This window comes from Chiloscyllium plagiosum, unplaced genomic scaffold (assembly GCF_037043375.1).
Source record: "Chiloscyllium plagiosum isolate Xiang-an unplaced genomic scaffold, Cpla_swu_hap1 HiC_scaffold_19, whole genome shotgun sequence".
Lineage (NCBI taxonomy): Eukaryota > Metazoa > Chordata > Chondrichthyes > Orectolobiformes > Hemiscylliidae > Chiloscyllium > Chiloscyllium plagiosum.
In genome coordinates this window covers 66,241,015-66,268,443 of record NW_028270157.1, presented here as the reverse complement: position 1 = coordinate 66,268,443, position 27,429 = coordinate 66,241,015, and the positions used below count along the sequence as shown (strand labels likewise).

At 42.5% G+C, this 27,429-nt stretch overlaps 1 protein-coding gene across 5 annotated transcripts in view; it reads left to right on the top strand.

Moving 5' to 3' along the window:
• The window catches only part of svopl (SVOP-like), a 166,469-nt gene that overhangs the window by 117,989 nt on the left and 21,051 nt on the right, over positions 1-27,429 (top strand). For all 5 annotated transcript variants that reach the window (XM_087997504.1, XM_043708975.2, XM_043708979.2 and 2 more), the window contains 4 exons: positions 7,535-7,660; positions 14,984-15,112; positions 17,066-17,139; positions 24,878-25,071. In XM_087997504.1, the coding sequence (XP_087853630.1) occupies positions 7,535-7,660; positions 14,984-15,112; positions 17,066-17,139; positions 24,878-25,071 (523 nt within the window). The remainder of the gene's footprint in view (positions 1-7,534; positions 7,661-14,983; positions 15,113-17,065; positions 17,140-24,877; positions 25,072-27,429) is intronic.

Below are 27,429 nucleotides of genomic sequence, written 5' to 3'. Positions count from 1 at the left end.
CTGAATTTTTCCAGCAATTTCTGATTTTGTTTACAGTTTTATTGAGTGGTGTGCCATTGCTAATTGTGGTTGGATTTGTATCATGTGTTATAAATATATGGCTGCTGCCTTGTGGGATACATTCAACATTGGAGTCATTGGCTGTATGACTGATGGTTTGTCATATACACCTCAGATGTATTGTCTTTTTCATTGTAAATTCTGACCATTGTTTGCATCAGTGTGTATGACCTGAGCTGGGATAGAACATCATACTGTCTTTCATGGACCCATATATTCACATGAAGATCTTGCACTCTGATACTTTGTTCTGGTTCAAGTTCATGCTCATTGATCATTGTACCATTCTGTCCCTTCTTTCTAACAATACATTGTGTACATGTGATCAGCTAGTGGATTGTTTGAGGGAAAGACTGAGTGGATTTGTCTTCCAAGATTTAGAGCGACCAGTGAGAGAAAACCATTGTCTCACGGAATAGCATGTGGATTTAAAATGGCTTTCCGAAAATCTTCGCGAGTAGCTTGGCATTTTATGTTCATGAACTTTATCATAAAGACATGGCATTTTGTGAGACCAATAGAGTGCGGATAGTGAGGAGAAGAGATTATGTACTGAATGCCAAAAAGTTGAAGAAACCTTTTGAAGTCACCTTTGTCTTGTGGCATTCTTACCACATCTCCCATTTTGAAACAATCATGTCTAATACAGTCGACTGATTTGAGGTTTGACACTTTTGGCCGTTAAAGTGCCTACATATGGTTTGGAAGGGTATATTAGAGTATTGCAGATAGTTATAGGACACAACTTGTTGGAGAACATCAAACATATAGAATATGGTAGTTAATGTGTGAACAATTTTGATTTGTCTCTTAAAAGGGAATTTGGTGAAACAGTCAGGTATTAGAATGTAAATGTATCCTTGGACATGGAAAATATCTGTTGTGATCTTGCAGTGTGACTGAAAGAATCTTGTGTGGAAGGTGAGATGTTCTCAATCGTTGATTGAATTGATATGTATTGCATTGGCTCATTTAGTTGATTGGTGTTTTTGTCAATGCTTGGCTAATAGATTCCAGTGATTCCTGGATTTCTTTCCAAACCTGTGTGACCTATGTGTTTATGATTAATCTAGTCTCAGTGTAGAACTTGTAGAGTAATCACTCCGCAATCCTTTGAGTTTTGAAATTGACAAATTGTTGACTTTTGAAAATTCTATTCCAAGAAAGTCCCAGTTCATCTCTGAATAAGCAGATAAAATGTGCTTATTCAGGGACCTGTTGAATGTATTCATGCCAGCCACCAATGATCCCTTTGAGCTGTTTCAGTTGGATATCATCAGGCATGGCTTGTTTTATCTGCCAAGCTTGACCATCACCAAAATGAATGGGATTGGTGTGAACAATATCTTCAAATCCTGGTTTGACAGCATCTATTTGTAGGCATAGAGAAATATCTTTGCTCTCAGCAGGATTTGAAAGTTCAGCTAAGAGCATTGGGAATGATGAATGTTTGATTTGAAATCATACCTATGGATCTTCATTGTGTTGTGTCACCATAGGGGCTTCTCTCATTAGAGAGAAGTGACTGGTGGTGATTTACCCTGAGGGCCACCCGGCGAGGGAAGAGGTTGAGAAGAAGAATCTATCATGGTAACCTCACACCAGTGATGGGAATTGAGCTCATGCTGTTGGCATCACACTGCTCTCCTCCACTTCCCGCTCCTCCGCCCTTGAGCCCCGCCCCTCCAACCGCCACCAGGACAGAACCCCACTGGTCCTCACCTACCACCCCACCAATCTCCATGTACAGCGCATCATCCGCCGTCACTTCCGCCACCTCCAAACAGACCCCAGCACCAAGGATATATTTCCCTCCCCTCCCCTATCAGCTTTCCGTAGAGACCACTCCCTCCGCGACTCCCTTGTCAGATCCACACCCCCCACCAACCCAACCTCCACTCCCGGCACCTTCCCTTGCAACCGCAGGAGGTGCAACACTTGCGCCCACACCACCCCCCTCACTTCTCTCCAAGGCCCCAAAGGAAACTTCCATATCCGCCACAGATTCACCTGCACCTCCACCCACATCATCTACTGCATCCGCTGCAGCCGGTGTGGCCTCCTCTATATTGGGGAGACAGGCCGCCTACTTGCGGAGCGATTCAGAGAGCACCTCTGGGCCACCCGGACGAACCAACCCAACCAACCTGTAGCACAGCATTTCAACTCCCCCTCCCACTCCACCGAGGATATGCAGGTCATTGGACTCATCCACCGCCAAACCACAACAACCCGACGGTCGGAGGAGGAGCGTCTTATCTTCCGACTGGGAACCCTCCAACCGCAGGGGATGAACTTGGACTTCACCAGTTTCTTCATCCCCCCTCCCCCCACCTTGTCTCAGCCGGATCCCTCCAGCCCGGCACCGCCTTCCTGACCTGCAGTCTTCTTCTTGACCTCTCCGCCTCCATCCTACTCCGACCTATCACCCTCACCTTGACCTCTTTCCACCTATCACATTTCCAACGCCCCTCCTCCAAGTCCCTCCTCCCTACCTTTTATCTTCTCCTGCTGAACACTCTCTGCTCATTCCTGAAGAAGGGCCTGTGCCCGAAACGTCGAATCTCCTGTTCCCTGGATGCTGCCTGACCTGCTGTGCTGTTCCAGCAATAAAGTTTCAACTTTGATCTCCAGCATCTGCAGACCTCACTTTCTCCTCAAACCAACAATCCAGCCAACTGAGCTAAACCAACTCCCATGGATGTAGTAGCCATGGAGGTACACTTGTCAGAGGTTTTCTGCTAATCATTTCCAACAGTTTGTTGTCAGCATGAACAGTGAAAAGCTTGCTGAATAGGTGCTTATAGAACCTTTATATTCTGAAACCTGGAATGAGAGTTTCCCTTTCTATGTTGGAGCAGTTCACATGAGTTTAGAATCAAATGTAATAGGTTTGTCATCCTTTAACAGAAGTGCTCCAAAACTATTCTAGAATGCACCTTATTCCAACATGGTGAAGTTTGGAGGGACCATAACAATGAAGAATACACCTGGGAGAAAATATTTTTTTGAGGGGATGAAAATTATCTGGCAGGTATCTGGTATACCTTTGGAAAGAAAATCTCCAGATTCTTCGCTCACAAAATTTAGAGTATACCGAAATTAAAAAATGTTGAAAAACCAAGACATCTTTCTAAGTCAACTTTATCTTGTGGTTTAGGCATCTTTTCTACATCTTCTGTTTTGACAAAACCGTGTCTCTTATCATTTGAAAAGTATTTTGGTCGGAAGAAATTGATTTAGCTCATGTTAGTTTGACATTTTTGGCCGTTGAACAGAGACCATGCTTCCTTGTTACTGTCAAGAGTTGATGGAGTTTTGTATCATTCTCGTGTTTAGTTTGGACGAGAACTGCTGTGTCTTCTGAGATACAGGGATCATCTGGCAAATTCTCTGTGGTTCACATAAACCTCTCATCCTTCTTTATCTGTGGGCGGCACGGTGGCACAGTGGCTAGCACTGCTGCCTCACAGCACCAGCGACCCGGGTTCAATTCCCGCCTCAGGTGACTGACTGTGTGGAGTTTGCACGTTCTCCCCGTGTCTGCGTGGGTTTCCTCCGGGTGCTCCGGTTTCCTCCCTCAGTCCAAAGATGTGCAGGTCAGGTGAATTGGCCATGCTAAATTGCCCGTAGTGTTAGGTAAGGGGTAAATGTAGAGGTAGGGGTGGGTTGCGGGTTGGTGTGGACTTGTTAGGCCGAAGGGCCTGTTTCCACACTGTAATCTAATCTAATCTAATCTAATCTAATGACCTGTGTCTTGATAACATATGTTGAAGTTGATGATAATCCAAATGGTAATCTGAGAAACCAGGACCTACTGAAAGGTGTTCTGAAAGTTGTCAACTCTTGTGAGGCCTAGGGCAAGAAATATGGACCAATATCAATTCTTGGTTCGGAGCTTGGAAAAATGTTTGCCACATGAAAGCTTGGGAATAAGCTTCCCCAGGATATGAATCTTGTGTGAGCATCTTTTGAGTGCAATGTTCTGTTGCCTTCAGATCTAAATATAATTGTAGAATGCCAGCTTTCTTGGAAACATAAGTCGTAGAATTACACCAGCCAGTGCGATACTCAACCTTGCAACTGATATTGTTTGAACCATGGAATCCAGTTCCAATTTGAGCTTATCCTAAACGTGAATGCTGCATTTGTGACAAGGGTAAATACTGGGCTGGCCATCATCTTTAAGATGTAACATTGAAATATCTTTAAAGTTGTCATTGGAATCAAACTGGTTGAGGTAAAGGTTAGTTGGGCCCTAAAGCGACTTGATGTTGCAGTCTGGAATCTGAGGTGTTGAAATTGACGTATTGGTTACCTTGAGGATTGTGATGATGCATTAATCTATGCATGCTGGTAAAAGGTTTCAGGTATCCATTTCGATATTGATATTTAAGATGGATAATGCCCATGCAATGGATGTCACACCCATAGTAAACAATTAATTGTTTGTGGGTTGCCTTGTGACAGTTTCCTGAATATGTCTCATGCAAAGTGCATAATGGGATGGTATTTGCACTTGCACCAATGTCAGCCTTAGCCTATGGTTCATTCTTTTTGAGATATATCACATGGATAGAGGTAATGGCTTCTACTGTTCTGACAAGTATGGCAAATTGACCACCTGTACGAATGGACTAGCATTTGTAAGTTATAACAATGCAGTTACCTCATTACATGCCTACGGACTATGGTTAGGAATCTGAAAACTTTTTTGACAATGTCCTTAATTGGCCACTTTCACATGCTGCTGTAAAGAATTGCATTGTACTTTGGGTATCTCTGAGCCCTTGAACTTAATGTACATTTTAACGCAGTAATGTAGCTTGGATGTGTCATGAAAGGCCGGGCACTCTTTTGGTTGCTGAGACAATTCACATTGATACAAGATTTGGTAATCCTCTTGATGGCTACAATTGTTGTTAGAGTCAAGCACTTGCAGAAAATGCTGTCCTACTATCACTGCTTTGAACTTACAAGTTCCATACATTAATGCTGAGTTCTTTTTGGGAATATTTGGTACGTTGTGGCCAATAGCTAGTTTAGTAAGTCATACAGCTCAGTTAGCTTCAGTAAACTCACATTCTAAACCTTTGCATCAGCATTGGCATACACATCAGTTAATATTTTTATGTTGACTGATGTTGACTCGGACTTAAAGCCAGTCTTCTAAAAATGGAAAGATTATGTCTGGATCTTTGCAGTTATCCCTCACAATATCAATATTTTATTCATTGCAATCCTTCAGTTCCTAAAGTGAGGACACATTTGACTGTTTATCTTTAACAGATATTTGTTGATCTCTGAAGTGAAGAACTGAAATTTGAAAAGAATGTCACTGGAGTGCCAATCCATGTTCACATGCTTACTCTGTATCCTTACAATGCAGCTTTGTACTCTTTTTAAGGTAGGCAAGAAGTGGGCTGGAAGAACACAGCAACAACTGCCAGGACACAAAAGAATCTGTATTGCAATGTAATGTTTCTTTCTTTTTCTCTTCTCTCGTTTTTCTTTCTCTCCTGGTTGCTGATTTAGAGTTTGTTGCTTTCTTTTTATATTTTGTTCCTCCAAAAGAAATGATTGTGTTGCACCAAAGTGTGGCATTTATGCAACAAGTGAATTGGAGTGATGTCATGCATGCCTTTTTTTCTGTTCTCACACCATTTCTAAGGATGACAAAATGTTGGAAGCAACTGGTGACTTAAGAGGTAAGCCATAACAACAGTAAGAATGGTTTCTTCTAAGCAGGAACTGTTCATCCGAATCAGAACGGTCTTGGGCATCTTCTAATCTGCCATGGCTTTAAATCAGACACATTTGTAGCCTCTTATTGTTTTCAAGAGAATGACAGTGTATTCACAACTGCTCCTCTGTTCTGGTTGTCTGCTTTAGTATAGCTGTAGCCTTCAGCTTTGGATGTGAAATGTGACCTTCAGCTGTGACTTCAGATCTTAGGAAAAGAACATTTCTGACAGTTGCCTCTGCAATTCTCACCTTTCAGCTGTTGATACCAACTTGCTGTGACCAACTTCTCATTCTTACTTACTGTCGTCAGCTTCACTTGCTGCCACCGGGACCTGGTGTGGTTTCCTATATGTTCACCCACAGAGACTTGGCTTCTTGTGGAGACAGAATATCTGGAAATTTATAAATAGCTAACTGTGACATCTCAGACTTGCATATACTGCCTGGACTATATGTTTGCGCAGATTACTGTTACATTAAGTGCTTAATTGACGGGCTGTGAAGCAGTCAAACACTCTAACTGACTACTTCCTGCTCTCTGAACAGAGAGTAAGATATATATCTCTTATGCTACTGTATGAAATGTTGTAATGTCTTCTAGCTGTCTTAAAGTTTTTGTGCCTTTCTCAGTTCTGTATAACAATCCAACATCTGATTTAATGTTGTCACATGTAAAAACATACAGTGAAAAGTGTTGTTTTGTGTGTTCTACAAGCAGACCATACCATACAAAGTACATCAGGGTAGCAGAACAGAGTGCAGAATACAGCGTTACAGACACAGAGAAGGTGAAGAGAGAGAGAGAGAGAGATCAGAATTAACATTTGACAGGTCCATTCAAAAATCTGATAACAGTGGGGAAGAAGCTGTTCTTGAATCTGTTTATAAGTGTATTCAAACTTTTATATCTTCTGCCCGACGGAAGAGGATGGAAGAGAGTATAACCAGGGTGGAAGGGTCTTTAGTTAGTTGGAGGAATTGGTTTTGGACTGGGGTGGACAAAGTTAAAAATCACACAACACCAGATTATAGTCCAACAGGTTTAATTGGAAGCACTAGCTTTCGGAGCACTGCTCCTTCATCAGGTGGTTGTGGAGTATAAGATTGTAAGACACAGAATTTATTGCAAATGTTTACAGTGTGATGTAACTGAAATTATATATTGAAGAAAACCTGGATTGTTTGTTAAGTCTCTCATCTTTTAGAATGACCATGTTGGTTTCAGTTCTTTCATATGTAAATTGCAGAACTTTTTTAAAGTTACATTCTCAAGTGAACTTTAACAATTGGCGCACACAGTCTCACACAGGGCACCTCACACCTTAAATACATTATCTGGGCCGACATGAACCAATTGTTAAAGTTCACCTGATGAAGGAGCAGTGCTCCGAAAGCTAGTGCTTCCAAATAATCCTGTTGGACTATAATCTGGTGTTGTGCGATTTTTAACTTTAATTATGTTGGTTGCTTTCCTAAGACAACGGGACGTGTAGATGGAGTCAATGGATCGAAGGCTGGTTTGTGTGATAGACTGGCCTGTGTCCACAACTCTCTCAATGTCTTGTGGTCTTAGGAGGAGCAGTTGACATATCACATTGTTATGCACCCAGATGAGATGCTTTTTATGGTCTAATATATAAATGTCACTTGGCCTGTGAGGGGAGGAACCAGGCCATTCATTTTTTTTAAAATCGCTATTATTACTTTAATCTCTCCATTTTTTTTGTAGCTCTTCTGGCTATTGGGCTCCATAATAGAGATCCTGCTGGCATACCTAATTATCCCGACTTTGGGCTGGCGTTGGCTTGTGCGTATCTCCACCATACCAAGTATCATTCTGTTGGTGGTATTTAAGGTGAGACAAAGCAATCCCTCCTTTCTGAGAGGCCATAGTGTTAACAAATGTTTGATCCATACATTTTAAGTTGACAATAGGAAACAAGTGGAGCTACTGAAGGTTCTGCTCATGTAGAGACTACAGGTGTACATGGAGTCTGACATCCTCCTTCCTCTCTCAGTTCAATTTTACTGTTTATTCTCCCCGCCCATTCTTCTATTCAAACTTGCACATTGATTATCTTGCCTTGTTTCTAATGATTCTTTCTATTCTAGCCCCCTTGTGTTTATGTGTTAGTGACAGCCTCAGAATTAGAAGGATCTGATGAGAAACTTAAACACACAGCATATGATCATCTCCCCCAATGCAGAAGGAGTGATACTGCATGGTCAGGTGTGCCATCTCTGAGAAATAGGATTGCATTTATATCCACAACGTGGGCAATGGGAGCTAGGAGAAGTACTGGCTTTGCACATCAGCATTGGGAAATACTGGCTCCAGAGGAGAGTTCTTTATTGCCACGGGGTGGGGCTTACCGACCTGAAGTTGGGTCAGGCCACCTTGGAAAATATACAGAAAGAGCTATTGGGGCAACTGGCTGTGGAGAGCCAGGTGTGAAAACAAGATCAAGGACCCGCAGGTCTCACACTCACATCCTCTCTCCTCTCTCAGGACTCAGTTGAGGAGGAACTTCTTCACCCAAAGGGTTATGAATCTGTGAAATTCTCCACCCAATGAAGCAGTTGAGGCTTCCTTATTGAATGTTTTTTAAGGCAAAGATAGATCGATTTTTGAACAGTGCAGGAATTAAGGGTTATGCTGAGCGGGTGGGTAAGTGGAGCTGATGGCAGAGCAGTTGCGATGGGCTGGATGGCCTACTCCTGCTCCTGTTCCTTATGTTCTTCCCTCTCACACTTTACATTCTTCACCTAAATACCTCCTGAGTCCCATCATAAGACCATAAGACATAGGAGTGGAAGTAAGGCCATTCGGCCCATCAAGTCCACTCCGCCATTCAATCATGGCTGATGCGCATTTCAGCTCCACTTACCAGCGTTCTCCCCGTAGCCCTTAATTCCTCGAGACAACAAGAATCTATCAATCTCGGCCTTGAAGACATTTAGCGTCCTGGCTTCCACTGCACTCCGTGGCAATGAATTCCACAGGCCCACCACTCTCTGGCTGAAGAAATGCCTCCGCATTTCTGTTCTGAAATGACCCCCTCTAATTCTAAGGCTGTGTCCACGGGTCCTAGTCTCCTCGTTTAACTGAAACAATTTCCTAGCATCCACCTTTTCCAAGCCATGTATTATTTTGTACGTCTCTATTAAGTCTCCCCTTAATCTTCTAAACTCCAACGAATACAATCCCAGTATCCTCAGCCGTTCCTCATATGTTAGACCTGTCATTCCAGGGATCATCCATGTGAATCTCCGCTGGACACGTTCCAGTGCCAGTATGTCCTTCCTGAGGTGTGGGGACCAAAACTGGACACAGTACTCCAAATGGGGTCTAACCAGAGCTTTATAAAGTCTTAGTAGTACATCTCTGCTTTTATATTCCAACCCTCTTGAGATAAGAGACAACATTGCATTCGCTTTCTTAATCACGGACTCAACCTGCATGTTTACCTTTAGAGAATCCTGGACTAGCACTCCCAGATCCCTTTGTGCTTTGGCTTTATTAATTTTCTCACCATTTAGAAAGTAGTCTATGCTTTTATTCTTTTTGCCAAAGTGCAAGACCTCGCACTTGCTCACGTTAAATTCCATCAGCCATTTCCTGGACCACTCTCCCAACCTGTCAAGATCCTTCTGCAGCCTCCCCACTTCCTCAGTACTACCTGCCTGTCCACCTAACTTCGTATCATCGGCAAACTTCGCTAGAATGCCCCCGGTTCCCTCATCCAAATCGTTAATATATAATGCGAACAGCTGTGGCCCCAGCACCGAACCCTGCAGGACACCGCTCGTCACCGGCTGCCATTCTGAAAAAGAACCTTTTATCCCAACTCTCTGCCTTCTGTTAGACAGCCAATCCTCAATCCATCCCAGCAGCTCACCTCGAACACCATGCGCCCTCACCTTGCTCAGCAGCCTCCCGTGTGGCACCTTATCAAAGGCCTTTTGAAAGTCTAGATAGACCACATCCACTGGGTTTCCCTGGTCTAACCTACTTGTTACCTCTTCAAAAAATTCCAACAGGTTTGTCAGGCATGACCTCCCTTTACTAAATCCATGTTGACTTGTTCTAATCAGACTCTGCTCTTCCAAGAATTTAGAAACCTCATCCTTAATGATGGATTCTAGAATTTTACCAACAACCGAGGTTAAGCTGATTGGCCTATAATTTTCCATCTTTTGCCTTGATCCTTTCTTGAACAAGGGGGTTACAACAGCCATCTTCCAATCATCCGGGACCTTTCCTGACTCCAGTGACTCTTGAAAGATCTCAACCAATGCCTCTGCTATTTCCTCAGCCACCTCTCTCAGAACTCTAGGGTGTATCCCATCGGGGCCAGGAGATTTATAAGACTTTTAAGACTTTTAAGACTTTTAAGAATTTTAAGACTTTCTAACTTTTCTAGCACTATCTCTTTCGTAATGGCAACCATACTCAACTCAGCCCCGTGACACCCTTTAATTTTTGGGATATTACTCATGTCTTCCACTGTGAAGACTGACGCAAAGTACTTGTTAAGTTCTCCTGCTATTTCCTTATCTCCCATCACTAGGCTTCCTGCATCAGTTTGAAGTGGCCCAATGTCTACTTTTGCCTGTCGTTTGTTTCTTATGTACTGAAAGAAACTTTTACTATTATTTCTAATATTACTGGCTAGCCTACCTTCATATTTGATCCTCTCCTTTCTTATTACACTCTTTGTTATCCTCTGTTTGCTTTTGTATCCTTCCCAATCTTCTGATTTCCCACTGTTCTTAGCCACTTTATAGGATCTCTCTTTTTCTTTAATACATTTCCTGACTTCCTTTGTCAGCCAAGGTTGTCTAATCCCTCCCCGGTTAATCTTTCTTTTCTTGGGAATGAACCTCTGTACAGTGTCCTCAATTATACCTACAAACTCCTGCCATTTTTTGCTCTACTGTCTTCCCGGTTAGCCTCTGCTTCCAGTCTATTTTAGTCAGTTCCTCTCTCATGCCCTCATAATTACCTTTATTCAACTGTAACACCATTACATCCGATTTTGCCTTCTCCCTTTCAAACTCCAGACTGAACTCTATCATATTATGGTCGCTACTTCCTAAGGGTTCCCTTACTTTAAGATCTTTTATAGAGTCTGGTTCATTGCAAAGCACTAGGTCCAGAATAGCCTGCTCTCTTGTGGGCTCCATGACAAGCTGTTCCAAAAAGCCATCCTGTAAGCATTCCATGAATTCCCTTTCTTTAGATCCACTAACAACATTATTTACCCAGTCCACCTGCATATTGAAGTCTCCCATGATCAATGTAACCTTGCCTTTCTGACATGCCTTCTCTATTTCCCGGTACATGTTGCGTCCCTGGTCCTGACCACTGTTAGGAGGTCTATACACAACTCCAATTATGTTTTTTTTGCCTTTGTGGTTCCTCAATTCCACCCACACAGACTCCACATCATCCGACGCTATGTCATTCAATACCATAGATTTAATTTTGTTCTTAACTAACAAGGCAACCCCACCCCCTCTGCCCACCTCTCTGTCTTTTCGATAAGTTGAAAAACCATGGAGGTTTAACTGCCAGTCCTGACCCCGTGACAAGTTATGGCATTTCAATATTTGTTCACCCATTGTACATTATAGCGACAGTTGTATTTATTAAAAAGACATTGAAAAAAATTGATTCATTCATATATTTTCACAATTAAAAAAAATTCCATTCAGTATAGAACAGTAAAAGTGTCAATCATCCAGGCCCTTTCAAGTTTCAATAACTGATACCACCAGGCACTTGAAACCACTTAATGTTGTACATGTGAACATTGTGAAATCCTTAAAAACAAACAGTTTAAACTGTAAATGAAGCAAAGGTTCATTTTTCAGTCTTTTCATCTTTCAGATGTTTCAGTCTTCTAATTGGTATTTGGGCTGTCAGCCACACCTCTTTTATGTATTCTTGCCTGAGAAACCCACGTTTAAAAACCCAAAAACGTTGGTCCCAGGACACATTCCTGGGAAACTCTAGCAATAATGGCCTGGGCTAAGACAATTGCCCAGCAACAACAACCATCTCCCATTCTGCTAGATAGGACTTCAACCTGTAGAGAGCTCTCTTGTTTTTTCTGATTGAATTCAAGCCACAGCTTGAGCAAACCAGGGTTTCGTGTCAGAGTTTAGCCTCACCTTTGGAATTCACCAGTAATCAGGTCAGGAGCTGAGTAATACTCATTGAATCCAAATTAAACATCAGTGAGCTAAACAAGTGACACTTGATAGCACTGTTGACAACACCCACCATCACTTTGCTGATGATTGAGAATAAGGGAGCAATTGAGCTGAAAATGTGTTGCTGGAAAAGCGCAGCAGGTCAGGCAGCATCCAAGGAACAGGAGAATCGACGTTTCGGGCATAACCGAAACGTCGATTCTCCTGTTCCTTGGATGCTGCCTGACCTGCTGCGCTTTTCCAGCAACACATTTTCAGCTCTGATCTCCAGCATCTGCAGCCCTCACTTTCTCTCAATAAGGGAGCAATTAACCAGTTTGCATTTGTTCTGATTTTTGTGGACCACATAAGTGAGGGCCAAGTAGATCTTTTTTACCTGAAGATGGTCGTGAAAGAATCCCCACCCACTGTGTACAATTGAGTTTAATCACCTACATTAGCAGAAACAGCAGGTAGGAAGCCAAAGAGAGTCCCGAATCACAGCGTAGTTGAAGTTTAGCCTGTTCTGAAGTTGGCCAATAGGCATGCAAGTAATAAACTCCATAATAGCGCTGTTTCTTGGGATCCAAGGAGCACAGCTTGGACTATAACTTCATTCACTTGACTATTCATCACACAATGTCCTCACTTATCTCATACTACAGGAACAGAGAGTGTTGACTGGGCTTTTGACTGAAGAATGTACAGCAACTATGCCCAATTTTTCAGCCTGTTAATGTACATTTGCCAGCAAGGGTAACAGTTAAAATGGGACAATCAGTCCAAGGTTGTTGAGAAAGTGAGGACTGCAGATGCTGGAGATCAGAGCTAAAAATGTGTTGCTGGAAAAGCACAGCAGGTCAGGCAGCATCCAAGTGAGAGGAAGAGAGCTTCTTCAAGGAAGGCATCCTTGCAAGAGGATTCGAAATAGGTTAAAATCTTCTAGGAGGAAGTGAGGACTGCAGATGCTGGAAATCAGAGCTCTTGGATGCTGCCTGACCTGCTGCGCTTTTCCAGCAACACATTTTCAACTCTGATCTCCAGCATCTGCAGTCCTCACTTTCTTCTAGAAGATTTTAACCTACTGCGAATCCTCTTGCAAGGATGCCTTCCTTGAAGAAGCTCTCTTCCTCCCCTTCGATGCTGCCTGACCTGCTGCGCTTTTCCAGCAACACATTTTCAGCTCAAGGTTGTTGAGTCCAATAACATTCCACTCTTATCATTGTTGTGTCAACTACTTATCACGACAAAGACCAGTGATCAAGCAAGTGAGTGGTGTCCTGGTCTCAGTACTTATAGCAGCAGTGCAATTGGAAGAACCACAATCCTTTTCGGGAATTTAAATTATGGCTTGTTTTATTTTGCTTGAGTCTCCATGAAGAACATTGATTGGAGAGTTCCTCAGCACTTGGATGTACTGGAAAATGTAACCGACTGCAAACCACTGGGTTGCACACTGGCTCAGTGGTTAGCACTGTTGCCTCACAGTGCCAGGGACCTGGGTTTAATTCCACCCTCAGGCAAAAGTCTGTGTTGAGCTTGTGCATTCTCCCCATGTCTGTGTGGGTTTCCTCCGGGTGCTCTGGTTTCCTCCCAAAGATGTGCACGTTAGGTGGATTGGCCGTACTAAATTTCCCATTGTGCCCAGGGCTGTGCTGGCCGGGTGGATTAGCCACGGGGAATGCAGTGTGACTGGGATAGGGTAAGGGGTGGGCTTTTTGGAAGGTCAGTGTGGATTCGATAGGCCTGCTTTCACATCATAAAGATTCTATGAGTAATTCACCGTTGACATCGAAAGGGAATAACCAGTGAATTATCTGAAACTTCACAGAAATTTCAAGTCATTATAGAAACAGCTGGAATTCACCAAATAAATCCAAGAGGTAACTGTCTGTGTGGAGTTTGCACATTCTCCCCATGTCTGCATGTGTTTCCTCCGGGTGCTCCAGTTTCCTCCCACTGTCCAAAGATGTTCAGGTCAGGTGAATTGGCCGTGCTAAATTACCCATAGTATTAGGTACATCAGTCAGAGGGTGGGTTACTCTTTGGAGGGTCGGTGTGGACTTGTTGGGCCGAAGGGCCAGTTTCCACACTGTAGGGAATCTAATCTAATTATGCCCCAGTTTAGACAACAAAGAATGAGTGTGTTTGCAGCCTGGGTGTGGAATTGCTTTGATGTTTCAGTTGGAAATGTAATAAGATAACCAGTTGTAACAGTAGAAGGGAGAGAAGTGAGCTGATTAAAACATACTTTATATTTTAGGTGTGTTCAGTTGCTTTTTAACAAAACTGCTGCAAGCAAATACAAGGTGTTCTGTTCAAAACATTCTCGCGGTTGCCCAACAGATGGTAAATTTTTGTGTAAACCTTCACGAAACATTATGATGTGATTTTGAGTGGGAATTAATCTGCAGTGACCTGGTAGTGAACAGAGATTTACTAACATTATTTGGATGCGCCTGTATTAACTTCTGTTACAAAGGAGTCCTCTCCTGATTTGGCATTTCCATGCCAGCTACATCCACAACTGCTTCACTGCTGCCTTTGTGTTTCTGTTTCTGTCAAAATTATCTCACAATGACCTTAATTGATAACCGATAATCTCATCTCCTACCTTGGCTCTCAGTAGTAACATTTCTTGGCATGTTTTCTATTTCCCGCCTCATAAGAGATTGTCACCAAAAATTTCTCAAATGGCTTGCTCCCCCTTCAGAGTTGCTAAAACCTTAATCTAATGTTTTGTTGGCTAAAGAAATACCTGTATACATTGCAAGCTTCATAATAGTTTGCTGCCCAAATTTATCTCATAGTTCATCCATTGATTGTCACATTCATTGTCCTCTCTCTAGTTGTCCATCCAAAAACCCATTAATCCAGCATCTACACATCATTCCATCAACACGTGACTTGTTCTACCAGGGGGCTACCCATTGTTGCATATCCGTTATGCTGAAATCCCATCATCTTTCTCTTTTCCCAGTGTATTCCAGAATCAGCCCGATACAATGTCTCTGTGGGGAAATCTCAGTTTGCCACCAAAACCCTGACTTACATAGCAAGAATGAATCGATCCTGCCTCCCTCAGGGCTCTTTGCTGGACTCTGAAACGGTAAGTCCAGAAAAAATACATTCATTTTCATGACAAGTAAATTCCTAATAGATAAAGAAGGCTGCATTGATAAATCACCAGAATTACATGTTAAAATCAGATCTTTAAGGGGGAATCCTTTTTAAAATGCACCAAAAGCTAGCAGATTTCCAATCTTAAAAGGAAAGTCACAATGTTTCATTATTCTTTGGTAAATAAAAAAAGAGAACAATTAGAAATACAATTGTAAGTATTGGAGGTACAACTGCAAAGTAACTACAAAATAGTAAGGTTCAGAAATAAGGTTTGAAAAAGATAAAGTTCAGGCAAAAAATATAGTTTGTGGTCCAAATAAACTTGGCATGTTTCAGCCAAGAAGTCAATGGATTAGAAGTGGGACATCATAAATTATCAAATTTGTATATAAAAGGAAAGCAATTAATATATTTCCACAAGATCAAAAGGTAAATTTGGATATTCTTAGATTGTTCTAACAAAGAGCTGACATTATTATGTTCCACATAGCTGGCTTCAATGATTTAATTTCTATATTTGAGTTAAAGTTAGCAGGTGCCAACACTGGGTGGGATATTTTTCTTGGGATTTAGTTTTGTTGTATACTCAATTCCTAAAGCTGCTAATAAACATCAGTTACAGTTACTGCATTATTGACTGCAGTCTTTATAAATATCGTTTTCTAACAGAATTTCCTTCTATCTGGGTTTCTGAGGAATTAGCAAGGTTTACATTTAGCAATTTAGTGAAAAGATTTTGATTAAAGCTAAGTTGGCCATACCTTCTCTAGCTGACTTGGGGGTGTGGGGAGGAGGAAAGTCTATGTTTAATTTCATTGCCGTGAGCTGAAGCCTAATGTAACTGATGTTCTTAAAATCCACGCATGAAGAATGGATTTCTGCTGTTCAGAAGATGGGTCTGTCTGCAAAAGCTGACACTGGATGGGTCAGAAGGAAGCAAATATTTGTGATACAGTTAGAGTACAGCTGTTTTGCACTCAATGAAATATTTTGTGAAGGAATCAGTTGCTTATCTGTTCATCATGTTTTAGTGTTGTTGCTTAAAGGAGGGGTATTAGCCAGAGTAATTGCAATGACAACAACTTAATGGTTTTAATTTGGCATCTTTAACATGCCAGAATTTCTCAAAAGCTTTCACAGTGGTAGGAGAAAAGAAGTAAACTAAAATTAAGATTGCCAGAGATGCAGGATTTAAGCTACTGAATAGGCTGGGGCTGTTTTCCCTCAAGCATCAGAGGCTGAGGGGCACTTTTATAGAAGTTTACAAAATCATGACGGTCATAGTTAGGATGAATAGCTAAGGTCTTTTTCCCAGGGTAGAGAAGTACAAAAATAGAAGGCATAGATTTAAGGTGAGGGGGCAAGATTTAGAAGGGACCTAAGAGGCAATGTTTTCATGCAGAGGGTGGTGTGTGTTTGGAATGAGCTGCCATAGGAAGTGGTGGAGGCTGGTATAATTGCAACATTTAAAAGGCATCTGGATGGGTACATGAATAGGAAGGGTTTAGAGGCATATGGGCCAAGTGCTGGCAAAAGGGATTACATTAATTTAGGATATCAGATCAGCATGGATGAGTTGGACCGAAAGGTCTGTTTCTGTGCTGTACATCTCTATGCCTCTACAATAGATGGTGACTCAAGATGGGAGAGTTTGAGCAGCAACTGACGGCAAGGGAGAGTTGCTCCTGGTATATGACGTGGCAGCAGAATGCTAATAGTGGACCTCTGACAGGCCCAAGATTTCATTCAGTACAGTAGAGGCATAAGCTGCCTGGTTACTGAGAAAATAAAAGCAACATGATTAGATCCCAGCTGTGGAGAAAGCTATTTCAAATGAGCGTGCGCAAAAATGAATTATCATGCTGATAGGCTGAACGTTACTAAGATAACCAATGACTTTGCCAAATTACTGACTTAATTACTTTTTTTTTGTCTGCAGTCAATCAGGGGAAGAATGTCCGACTTGTTGGGTACAGAATTCAGACGCACAACCCTGCAGTCCTGGTTCATCTGGTAAACGCTGTCTACCTATAAACTGTATCTACATATTTAAACAAACCTGTTAATACTCTTCAACTAGCACATTATGTTTTTTTTTTCTCCTTCCAGTCCTAATTTTCCTATTTTTTTAAAAGCCTGATGGCAAGTTTTTCAAGTTAACATTCTCTCTCTGCTCCTGAATCTTGGAGCTACAGGTTCCACTGAAAAATATCTGATATTCTTCCCCTACCTCACTCTGGCAATGACCATTCATTAGTTGTGACTCCGTGTAGTCAGTATTGGATCTTTGAACTTCCCCCATCTCTGACATTCACCTGACCTTTCACTTGATTTCCCAGTTTCCTTTACATAATAAGCAAGTATTGCCTAAAACATAGATTCAACTGTAAAATTGGAAAGAATTTAGTCCAGGAGACTTCAGGTCCCTCTGATGAACCCAAAAGTCGGTGGGATTCTTGAGTGAGTGGCAAAGCTTCAGCCGAATGTGATTATCCAGTGGTCAGGCAATTGGTGGAAGTGATGAGAGGGGCTCACCCAGTTACATCCCCAGTGGTGGGAATGGGTCCTGTGACTGCCAACAACTTCCTTGGTGCTGCTTCTCTTACGCCTTCAAAATTGGGCTCTCTGTTCGAGGTTAATTTGACAAAAAAATGTTTCTGTCTGCTGCCACTGGGAATTATTGTCCAATTCTGTGCCCCTCAGTTCCATTAACCCATTCCCCTCTGTCCTGTGCTCTTTAGTCTGCTCCATTTGCCCTTTTCCCTCTGACCTGTGCCACTCAGTTTGTTCCATTAGCCCTTCCCCTCTTACCTGTGTCCCTCAGTTCCATTAACCCATTCCCCTCTGTCCTGTGCCCTTCAGTCTGTTGCATTAACCCCCTCCCCTTTGACCTGTGATCCTCCGTCTGTTCCATTAGCCTCTTCCTGTCTGTCCTGTGCACCTCAGGCTGTTTCTTTAGCTCTTCCCCCTCTGCTCTAGGCCCCTTGGTGTATTGCATTCAGCCCAACTCCCTCAGATTGTAACTTTGCAGACTTGTTCCATTCTGCTGTTGAGGGGTACTGTGAAATGACCTTAACATCTCCAGGCTTCAACCCACACGATCCTAATCAGTACATCTGAGTATAGTTCAGCACCGAGCAAATGAATGCTCACAGCCGCCTTGACAATCAGATTTGCTTTTCAGCCACATTGAGAAGGTTGCATTGTTTTGTTGCCTCTCTGCCAAGCGTTCATTTCAGCCATTGCCTTCCACCATGGTGATTCCTCCTTATCCACTCACGTCTGATTCTATGGCTCCTTCTGCCACAATACACTTCATTGGCTTTAGGTTGCAATCTATTCCGATGTATATCTAAGATTTCCTCATTCAGCATAGGCTGCCAACAAAACTTAGAAACACTGGGCCCCTTGGTAGAATTAGCAATTGCGCTGATCCTTCAGCCTAATGGGAAATGCCATTAACTATTTTTCATTCTCATGTATTTGAGAAGGTGAAATGACTTGGGCTCTTGTCCTGCTATGATTGAACTATAGATTTGATCATGAGTTTATGGGCTGATGCAGAGAATGTCAGACGGTCAAGGTTCAGCTCCCTATGATGGAACTCCCAACCTGATGGAACTCCCTACCTAAAGGAACCTTTCCAAATCACTGATGGACCTTACTGAAGCTGTAATCACCACCATCATACTGAGAAGTTTGAGTTGTAGTGCTTATTATCACCAACATCAACTTTACTGAGTTTCTCCCTTCAGTTAACAGGATAGTAAGACCTTATTTAAATACATAAAAGGAAGAGAGAGGGGCCAACCTGAGCATGGCCTTCTTCGAGAACTTATCTGGGAAAATTATATTTGGGAAGCAGAAAATGGCGGAGGAGTTGAATTAATGCTATGCATCAATCTTCAGAGTTGCAGACAGTTGCGTTCCAAAGTTCTTAGATAATCAAGGGACAAACTAGAGGGTTTGGTAGTGACGAAGTAAATCATAAGACCATAAGACCATAAGACATAGGAGTGGAAGTAAGGCCATTCGGCCCATCAAGTCCACTCCGCCATTCAATCATGGCTGATGCGCATTTCAGCTCCACTTACCAGCGTTCTCCCCGTAGCCCTTAATTCCTCTAGACAACAAGAATCTATCAATCTCGGCCTTGAAGACATTTAGCGTCCCGGCTTCCACTGCACTCCGTGGCAATGAATTCCACAGGCCCACCACTCTCTGGCTGAAGAAATGTCTCCGCATTTCTGTTCTGAAATGACCCCCTCTAATTCTAAGGCTGTGTCCACGGGTCCTAGTCTCCTCGTCTAACGGAAACAATTTCCTAGCATCCACCTTTTCCAAGCCATGTATTATTTTGTACGTCTCTATTAAGTCTCCCCTTAATCTTCTAAACTCCAACGAATACAATCCCAGTATCCTCAGCCGTTCCTCATATGTTAGACCTGTCATTCCAGGGATCATCCATGTGAATCTCCACTGGACACGTTCCAGTGCCAGTATGTCCTTCCTGAGGTGTGGGGACCAAAACTGGACACAGTACTCCAAATGGGGCCTAACCAGAGCTTTATAAAGTCTTAGTAGTACATCTCTGCTTTTATATTCCAACCCTCTTGAGATAAGAGACAACATTGCATTCGCTTTCTTAATCACGGACTCAACCTGCATGTTTACCTTTACAGAATCCTCGACTAGCACTCCCAGATCCCTTTGTGCTTTGGCTTTATTAATTTTCTCACCATTTAGAAAGTAGTCTATGCTTTTATTCTTTTTGCCAAAGTGCAAGACCTCGCACTTGCTCACGTTAAATTCCATCAGCCATTTCCTGGACCACTCTCCCAACCTGTCTAGATCCTTCTGTAGCCTCCCCACTTCCTCAGTACTACCTGCCTGTCCACCTAACTTCGTATCATTGGCAAACTTCGCTAGAATGCCCCCGGTTCCCTCATCCAAATCATTAATATATAATGCGAACAGCTGTGGCCCCAGCACCGAACCCTGCGGGACACCGCTCGTCACCGGCTGCCATTCTGAAAAAGAACCTTTTATCCCAACTCTCTGCCTTCTGTTCTACAGCCAATCCTCAATCCATCCCAGCAGCTCACCTCGAACACCATGGGCCCTCACCTTGCTCAGCAGCCTCCCGTGTGGCACCTTATCAAAGGCCTTTTGAAAGTCTAGATAGACCACATCTACTGGGTTTCCCTGGTCTAACCTACTTGTTACCTCTTCAAAAAATTCCAACAGGTTTGTCAGGGATGACCTACCTTTACTAAATCCATGTTGACTTGTTCTAATCAGACTCTGCTCTTCCAAGAATTTAGAAACCTCATCCTTAATGATGGATTCTAGAATTTTACCAACAACCGAGGTTAAGCTGATTGGCCTATAATTTTCCATCTTTTGCCTTGATCCTTTCTTGAACAAGGGGGTTACAACAGCCATCTTCCAATCATCCGGGACCTTTCCTGACTCCAGTGACTCTTGAAAGATCTCAACCAATGCCTCTGCTATTTCCTCAGCCACCTCTCTCAGAACTCTAGGGTGTATCCCATCGGGGCCAGGAGATTTATCAATTTTAAGACTTTCTAACTTTTCTAGCACTATCTCTTTCGTAATGGCAACCATACTCAACTCAGCCCCGTGACACCCTTTAAGTTTTGGGATATTACTCATGTCTTCCACTGTGAAAACTGACGCAAAGTACTTGTTAAGTTCTCCTGCTATTTCCTTATCTCCCATCACTAGGCTTCCTGCATCAGTTTGAAGTGGCCCAATGTCTACTTTTGCCTGTCGTTTGTTTCTTATGTACTGAAAGAAACTTTTACTATTATTTCTAATATTACTGGCTAGCCTACCTTCATATTTGATCCTCTCATTTCTTATTACACTCTTTGTTGTTCTCTGTTTGCTTTTGTATCCTTCCCAATCTTCTGATTTCCCACTGTTCTTAGCCACTTTATAGGATCTCTCTTTTTCTTTAATACATTTCCTGACTTCCTTTGTCAGCCAAGGTTGTCTAGTCCCTCCCCAGTTAATCTTTCTTTTCTTGGGAATGAACCTCTGTACAGTGTCCTCAATTATACCTACAAACTCCTGCCATTTTTGCTCTACTGTCTTCCCGGTTAGCCTCTGCTTCCAGTCTATTTTAGTCAGTTCCTCTCTCATACCCTAATAATTACCTTTATTCAACTGTAACACCATTACATCCGATTTTGCCTTCTCCCTTTCAAATTCCAGACTGAACTCTACCATATTATGGTCGCTACTTCCTAAGGGTTCCCTTATTTTAAGATCTTTTATAGAGTCTGGTTCATTGCAAAGCACTAGGTCCAGAATAGCATGCTCTCTTGCGGGCTCCATGACAAGCTGTTCCAAAAAGCCATCCTGTAAACATTCCATGAATTCCCTTTCTTTAGATCCACTAGCAACATTATTTACCCAGTCCACCTGCATATTGAAGTCTCCCATGATCAATGTAACCTTGCCTTTCTGACATGCCTTCTCTATTTCCCGGTACATGTTGCATCCCTGGTCCTGACCACTGTTAGGAGGTCTATACACAACTCCAATTATATTTTTTGTGCCTTTGTGGTTCCTCAATTCCACCCACACAGACTCCACATCATCTGACGCTATGTCATTCAATACCATAGATTTAATTTTGTTCTTAACTAACAAGGCAACCCCACCCCCTCTGCCCACCTCTCTGTCTTTTCGATAAGTTGAAAAACCATGGAGGTTTAACTGCCAGTCCTGACCCCCCTGTAACCAATCAGATAACTATAACTAGGGAAATGTGTTAGGGAAACTCATGGGGCTACAGGACAATAAGTCCACCAGACCTGATGAGTTGGATTCTGGGATATTGAAAGAGGTAGCTGCAGAGATTGTGGATGCAATGGTAGCAACCTTCCAGGAATCAATAGATTCTGGAAAAGACCCAAATAATTGAAAATGGACACATGTTATTCAAAAAAAGGAGGGAGACAAAAAAAAGCACAATTTTAGGCTTGTTGGATTAATATCTGTTACTGGTTAAATATTAGAGTCAATTAAAAATAATATAATATATTCAGAAATGCATAATATGGTCAAACAGACTCAGCATGGCTCATGAAGGGAAATCAATCCTGACAAATTTGAGGAAGTTGCAAACAGGACAGATGAAGTGGGACTAGTGGATGGTAATGTATTTATGTTTTCAAAAGGTACTGAGTGTGTGGCTACTTAATACTGAAGGATACAATAGTGTTGGAGGTGATAGAGTTTGGATAAGGGGGACAGCATACAACTAGCGAAGTGTCACATTGATCAGTGCTGGGCCCACAATTATTAACAATATATTTTAATGTCTTGGATGAGGAAAGTTAATTCACTATAACCAAGTTTGTGGATGACACAAAAATAGATGGAAAGGCAAGTAGTGAAGATGACACAAAGTCTGCACGGGAATATAAATAAAGTGGGCCAAAACTTGGAGATGGAATGAAATGTAGGAGAATGTGTAGTTATGCACTTTATCAGGAAGAATAGTTGTGCTGAATATTACTTAAATGGAGAAAGACTACAGTAAGCAGCTGCACAGAGGGATTTCAAGGCCCTTGTGCGGGTCACATATGAGGATAGGAGTAAAAAATAGGGAAATCTTGTCATAACTATGTAAAACACTAGTTACACCATAGTTAGAATGCTGTGAATAGTTTTGGTTCCCTTATTTAAGGAAAGATATACTGGCATTGAAGGGAGTCCAGAAAAGGCTCACTGGGTTAATCCTGGATTTGGAGGGATTTTCTTATGAGGTGAAGTTGAGGAGGTTGGATCTGTTCTCCCTATTAATGGCATGATATCCTTCAAACTCCAGTCCTGCACAAAAGGCCCATGGGGTAATGGGGTAATTGTTTTTGGCTAGGTTTTTATCAATAATATGTGTTTTGCTGGAACGCAGCAATATGTATTTCTAGTTATATTAGTTATCGTTAAAAATACCAACGGTAGTAGGCCATTTTTAAGCCTGTTCACCATTCAGTGAGATGATGGCTGATTCTCTACCTCAACACAATTTCCCTGCCCTTATTTGTGTTCCAGTGATGGTAGTAAGAGTAAAAATCTATTGGTCTCAGCCTTGAACATACTGAATGATTGAACCTTGGTGGGCCTCTGAGCAGAGAATTCCAAAGGTTCAGTATCTTCTAAGTGAAAAAATTGCTGCTCATCTCAGTCCCAAATTATCTGCACTTTATTCTGAGATTTGATTCTAGACCCTCCAGCTAAAGTAACACCTTTCCTGTATCTTCCCTGTCATTTCCTGTAGAAATTTTGTATGTTTGAATGAAATCATCTTCTAAACACGAAAGAATATACACCCAGTCTAGTTAATTTTTCCTCACAGGACATTCCTTCTGTTCCAGCAATTAATTTGTTTGTGCTTTATTGCACTCCCTCTGAGGCAAGTATGTTGCAATGCTCCAGTATGGTCTTACTAGTGCTCAATTGCAGTAACACCTTTACTCAAGTCCTTTTGCAATAAGCATACTATTTGCCGCCTTAATTACTTGCTGTATCTACATGTTTACCTTCAGTGACTCACAAACAAGAACGCTTAAGTCTCTTGAAGTTCAATATTTCCCAGCTTCTTGTAATTTAAGCATTGTACTGCTTTTCTTTTTTTATATCTCAAAATCCTTTCATTTCTCTACATTTCATCTGTGTTTTATTTTTGCCCACTCACTTAATCTCAATATTTTAAGCTTATTATTTAGCCTGTGTCATAATTGTAAGGTTGAATTGATCATGGTGCAATGAGGGCAACAGGCCATCTGAGACCGAGGTGAACAATAGAACTGATAATATATCTCCTTAAGCAACATGATTAACAGATTCAGACAGAATCAGAGGGGAGACTGTGAATTCAATGTCACATTGGGGAAAAGAGTGAAATAGAGGGAATGAAAGATGGAAGGAAGAACAAAAAACTGTCAGCAAGAAAAAAATAAGGAATATTATTTAAATTTGACACTTTGAAGCCAACACCAACCCTTGGTGTGAGTCGTCACAGTTTTTTCACTCTTAAATTGATGGGCCAGAGTGTTTGATTGCAGTGATTAACACATTTAATAAGGTGTTTGTGTTGTTAATGATTAGAGTTACCTTTCAATGAGCATTGAGGTGGCTTCTTGTGATGCAGTGGTACTGTCTCTGCCTCTGGACTGAGAGTCCTGGGTTAAAAGTCTCAACTGCACTGGAGGTGTGTTATAACATCTCTGGTCAGTTTGATTAGGAAAAATTAATAGTTAAAGGTAGTAACTTCATGAAAATTATGAAGAGACTGAGGGTGAGATACCATGTTTGAGAAGCTCATGTTACATATGGGCCATAATTTGTGGTGATTTATAATTACTGGGCTATACCTCCCTTACTACATGTTTTTGGCTGATTTGGATATGATAACAGAGTGCATCATCAAAAGGGATGCAATTACCTTTTAAACAAAGTCTGGGCCAAAAATAAAGTTTGACATTTTGGCCACTCTATTAGAAGAGGCTCTGAAGGGGTTCATGAAAGCAATGGATCAATAGCATAAGAGACCATATTTCTAGACCTAGCTCACTTGAATCAGGCCTGTGATGATTGATATTTCGTAGAGACTTTCTGAACTAGAACGCTGAAGCAAATTTGGTGAAATAACTTCAATTGGAGCCAGGTGAGCGAAGGTACCTGTTGAAGTAATCAACCTCTGTGGTTCTTCTAGGTTGGGAACAGCATTTGCTTATTATGGACTGGTTCTAACCAGCTCAGAGCTATTGGAAAACAATCCAGTCTGTGGCGGTGAGGGAGCCAACAAAGGACCAGATGTAGTTAATACTTTGGAAACCTGCCATTGTAAGGTGTTTGAATCTGCAGACTACCAGACCATGATCATCAGCACTTTAGGAGAATTCATGTGTAAGAAATATTATTCTGTTTAAAATGTTAACTGTCATTCACCCTTTCTCTTACATTTAATTTGTTGCATTTCATCCTCTTAAAGTGTTATCACTCTGAATGTTGTGTTGAGTCTTACATTTAATTTGTTGCATTTCATCCTCTTAAAGTGTTATCACTCTGAATGTTGTGTTGAGTTGGTTGAATGATCAAAGCTCAAGGATTGCCCTTTCTCATTCAAATGTCTTCAACATAGAATGTGACATGAGGTGATTAAAAAGACAACCATTTCACTGCCAAGAAAAAAAAGCATTCTGAAAGATGTTACTGTAAAAAATGGCTGATGAGAAATTAATCACAAAGCATACTCACAGAACATCAATGCCATATAATATCTACAGCTGAAAATGTGTTGCTGGAAAAACGCAGCAGGTCAGGCAGCATCCAAGGAGCAGGAGAATCGACATTTCGGGCATGAGCCCTTCTTCAGGAATGAGGAATGTGTGCCAAGCAGGCTAAGATAAAAGATAGGGAGGAGGGACTTGGGGGAGGGGCGTTGGAAATGCGATAGGTGGAAGAAGGTTAAGGTGAGGGTAATGAGGTGAGGGTGATAGGCCGGAGTGGGGGTGGGGGCGGAGAGGTTAGGAAGAAGATTGCAGGTTAGGAAGGTGGTGCTGAGTTCGAGGGTTGGGACTGAGACAAGGTGGGGGGAGGGGAAATGAGGAAACTGGAGAAATCTGAGTTCATCCCTTGTGGTTGGAGGGTTCCTAGGCGGAAGATGAGGTGCTCTTCCTCCAGCCGTTGTGTTGTTATGGTCTGGCGATGGAGGAGTTCAAGGACCTGCATGTCCTTGGTGGAGTGGGAGGGGGAGTTGAAGTGTTGAGCCACGGGGTGGTTGGGTTGGTTGGTCTGGGTGTCCCAGAGGTGTTCTCTGAAACGTTCCACAAGTAGGCGGCCTGTCTCCCCAATATAGAGGAGGCCACATCGGGTGCAGCGGATGCAGTAAATGATGTGTGTGGAGGTGCAGCTGAATTTGTGGCACCTGATGTGGCCTCGTCTATATTGGGGAGACAGGCCGCCTACTTGCAGAACGTTTCAGAGAACACCTCTGGGACACCCGGACCAACCACCTCCGTGGCTCAACACTTCAACTCCCCCTCCCACTCCGCCAAGTACATGCAGGTCCTTGGACTCCTCCATCGCCAGACCATAGCAACACGACGGCCGGAGGAAGAGCGCCTCATCTTCCCCCTAGGAACCCTCCAACCACTAGGGATGAACTCAGACTTCTCCAGTTTCCTCATTTCCCCTCCCCCCATCTTGTCTCAGTCCCAACCCTTGAACTCAGCACCACCTTCCTAATCTGCAATCTTCTTCCTGACCTCTCCTCTCCCACCCCCACCCCCACCCCACTCTGGCCTATCACCCTCACCTTATCACCCTCACCTTAACCTCCTTCCACCTATCGCATTTCCAATGCCCCTCCCCCAAGTCCCTCCTCCCTACCTTTTATCTTAGCCTGCTTGGCACATTTTCCTCATTCCTGAAGAAGGGCTCATGCCTGAAACGTCGATTCTCCTGCTCCTTGGATGCTGCCTGACCTGCTGCGCTTTTCCAGCAACACATTTTCAGCTCTGATCTCCAGCATCTGCAGTCCTCACTTTCTCCATATAATATCTACAACCAAGATTATAGCTTCAAAGACAAATATGAAACATCACGTCTGCTTCTCTTATGAAGACAGTTTGTTTTATGAAGAAACATTGAGCAGTTTAGGCTTATGCTTTCTACAGTTTAGAACAATGAGGGGAGATCTAATTGGGGTATATATAAGATGCTGATGGGGATTGACAAAGTACACATAGAAAGAATGTTTCTCCTGTGGCAATCCAGACTGAGAAGTCATAGTCTTAGGCTAAGGGGTAGCAGATTTAAGGAAGGTGATGGCTTACTGTATTAGAACTGGACTTTTAAGAGGGAGACAATAGCCTAGTGGTATTACTGCTGGAATGCTAATCCAAAGACCTAAGTAATGTTTATGAGGGGCCATCTCTGTGCTCTCCTTCGATAGCTCAGCTGGTAGAGCAGATGACTGTAGTGTGTTGCAAATCCATCATCCTTATCTCGCCGGTTCACTTCCAGCTTGAAGGAGCATGAGCCACTTTTTGCTAGCAGGGTGATGGTGGTATAATTGTGAGCATAGCTGCCTTCCAAGCAGTTGACTCAGGTTCGATTCCCAGCCATCGCAGTGTTGTGGTTTCTAAACTGACTTTTAGGGGTGGCACGGTGGCTCAGTGGTTAACACTGCTGCCTCACAGCGCCAGGGACCCGGGTTTGATGCCAGCCATTGGCTACATGGAGTTTGCACATTTTCCTCGT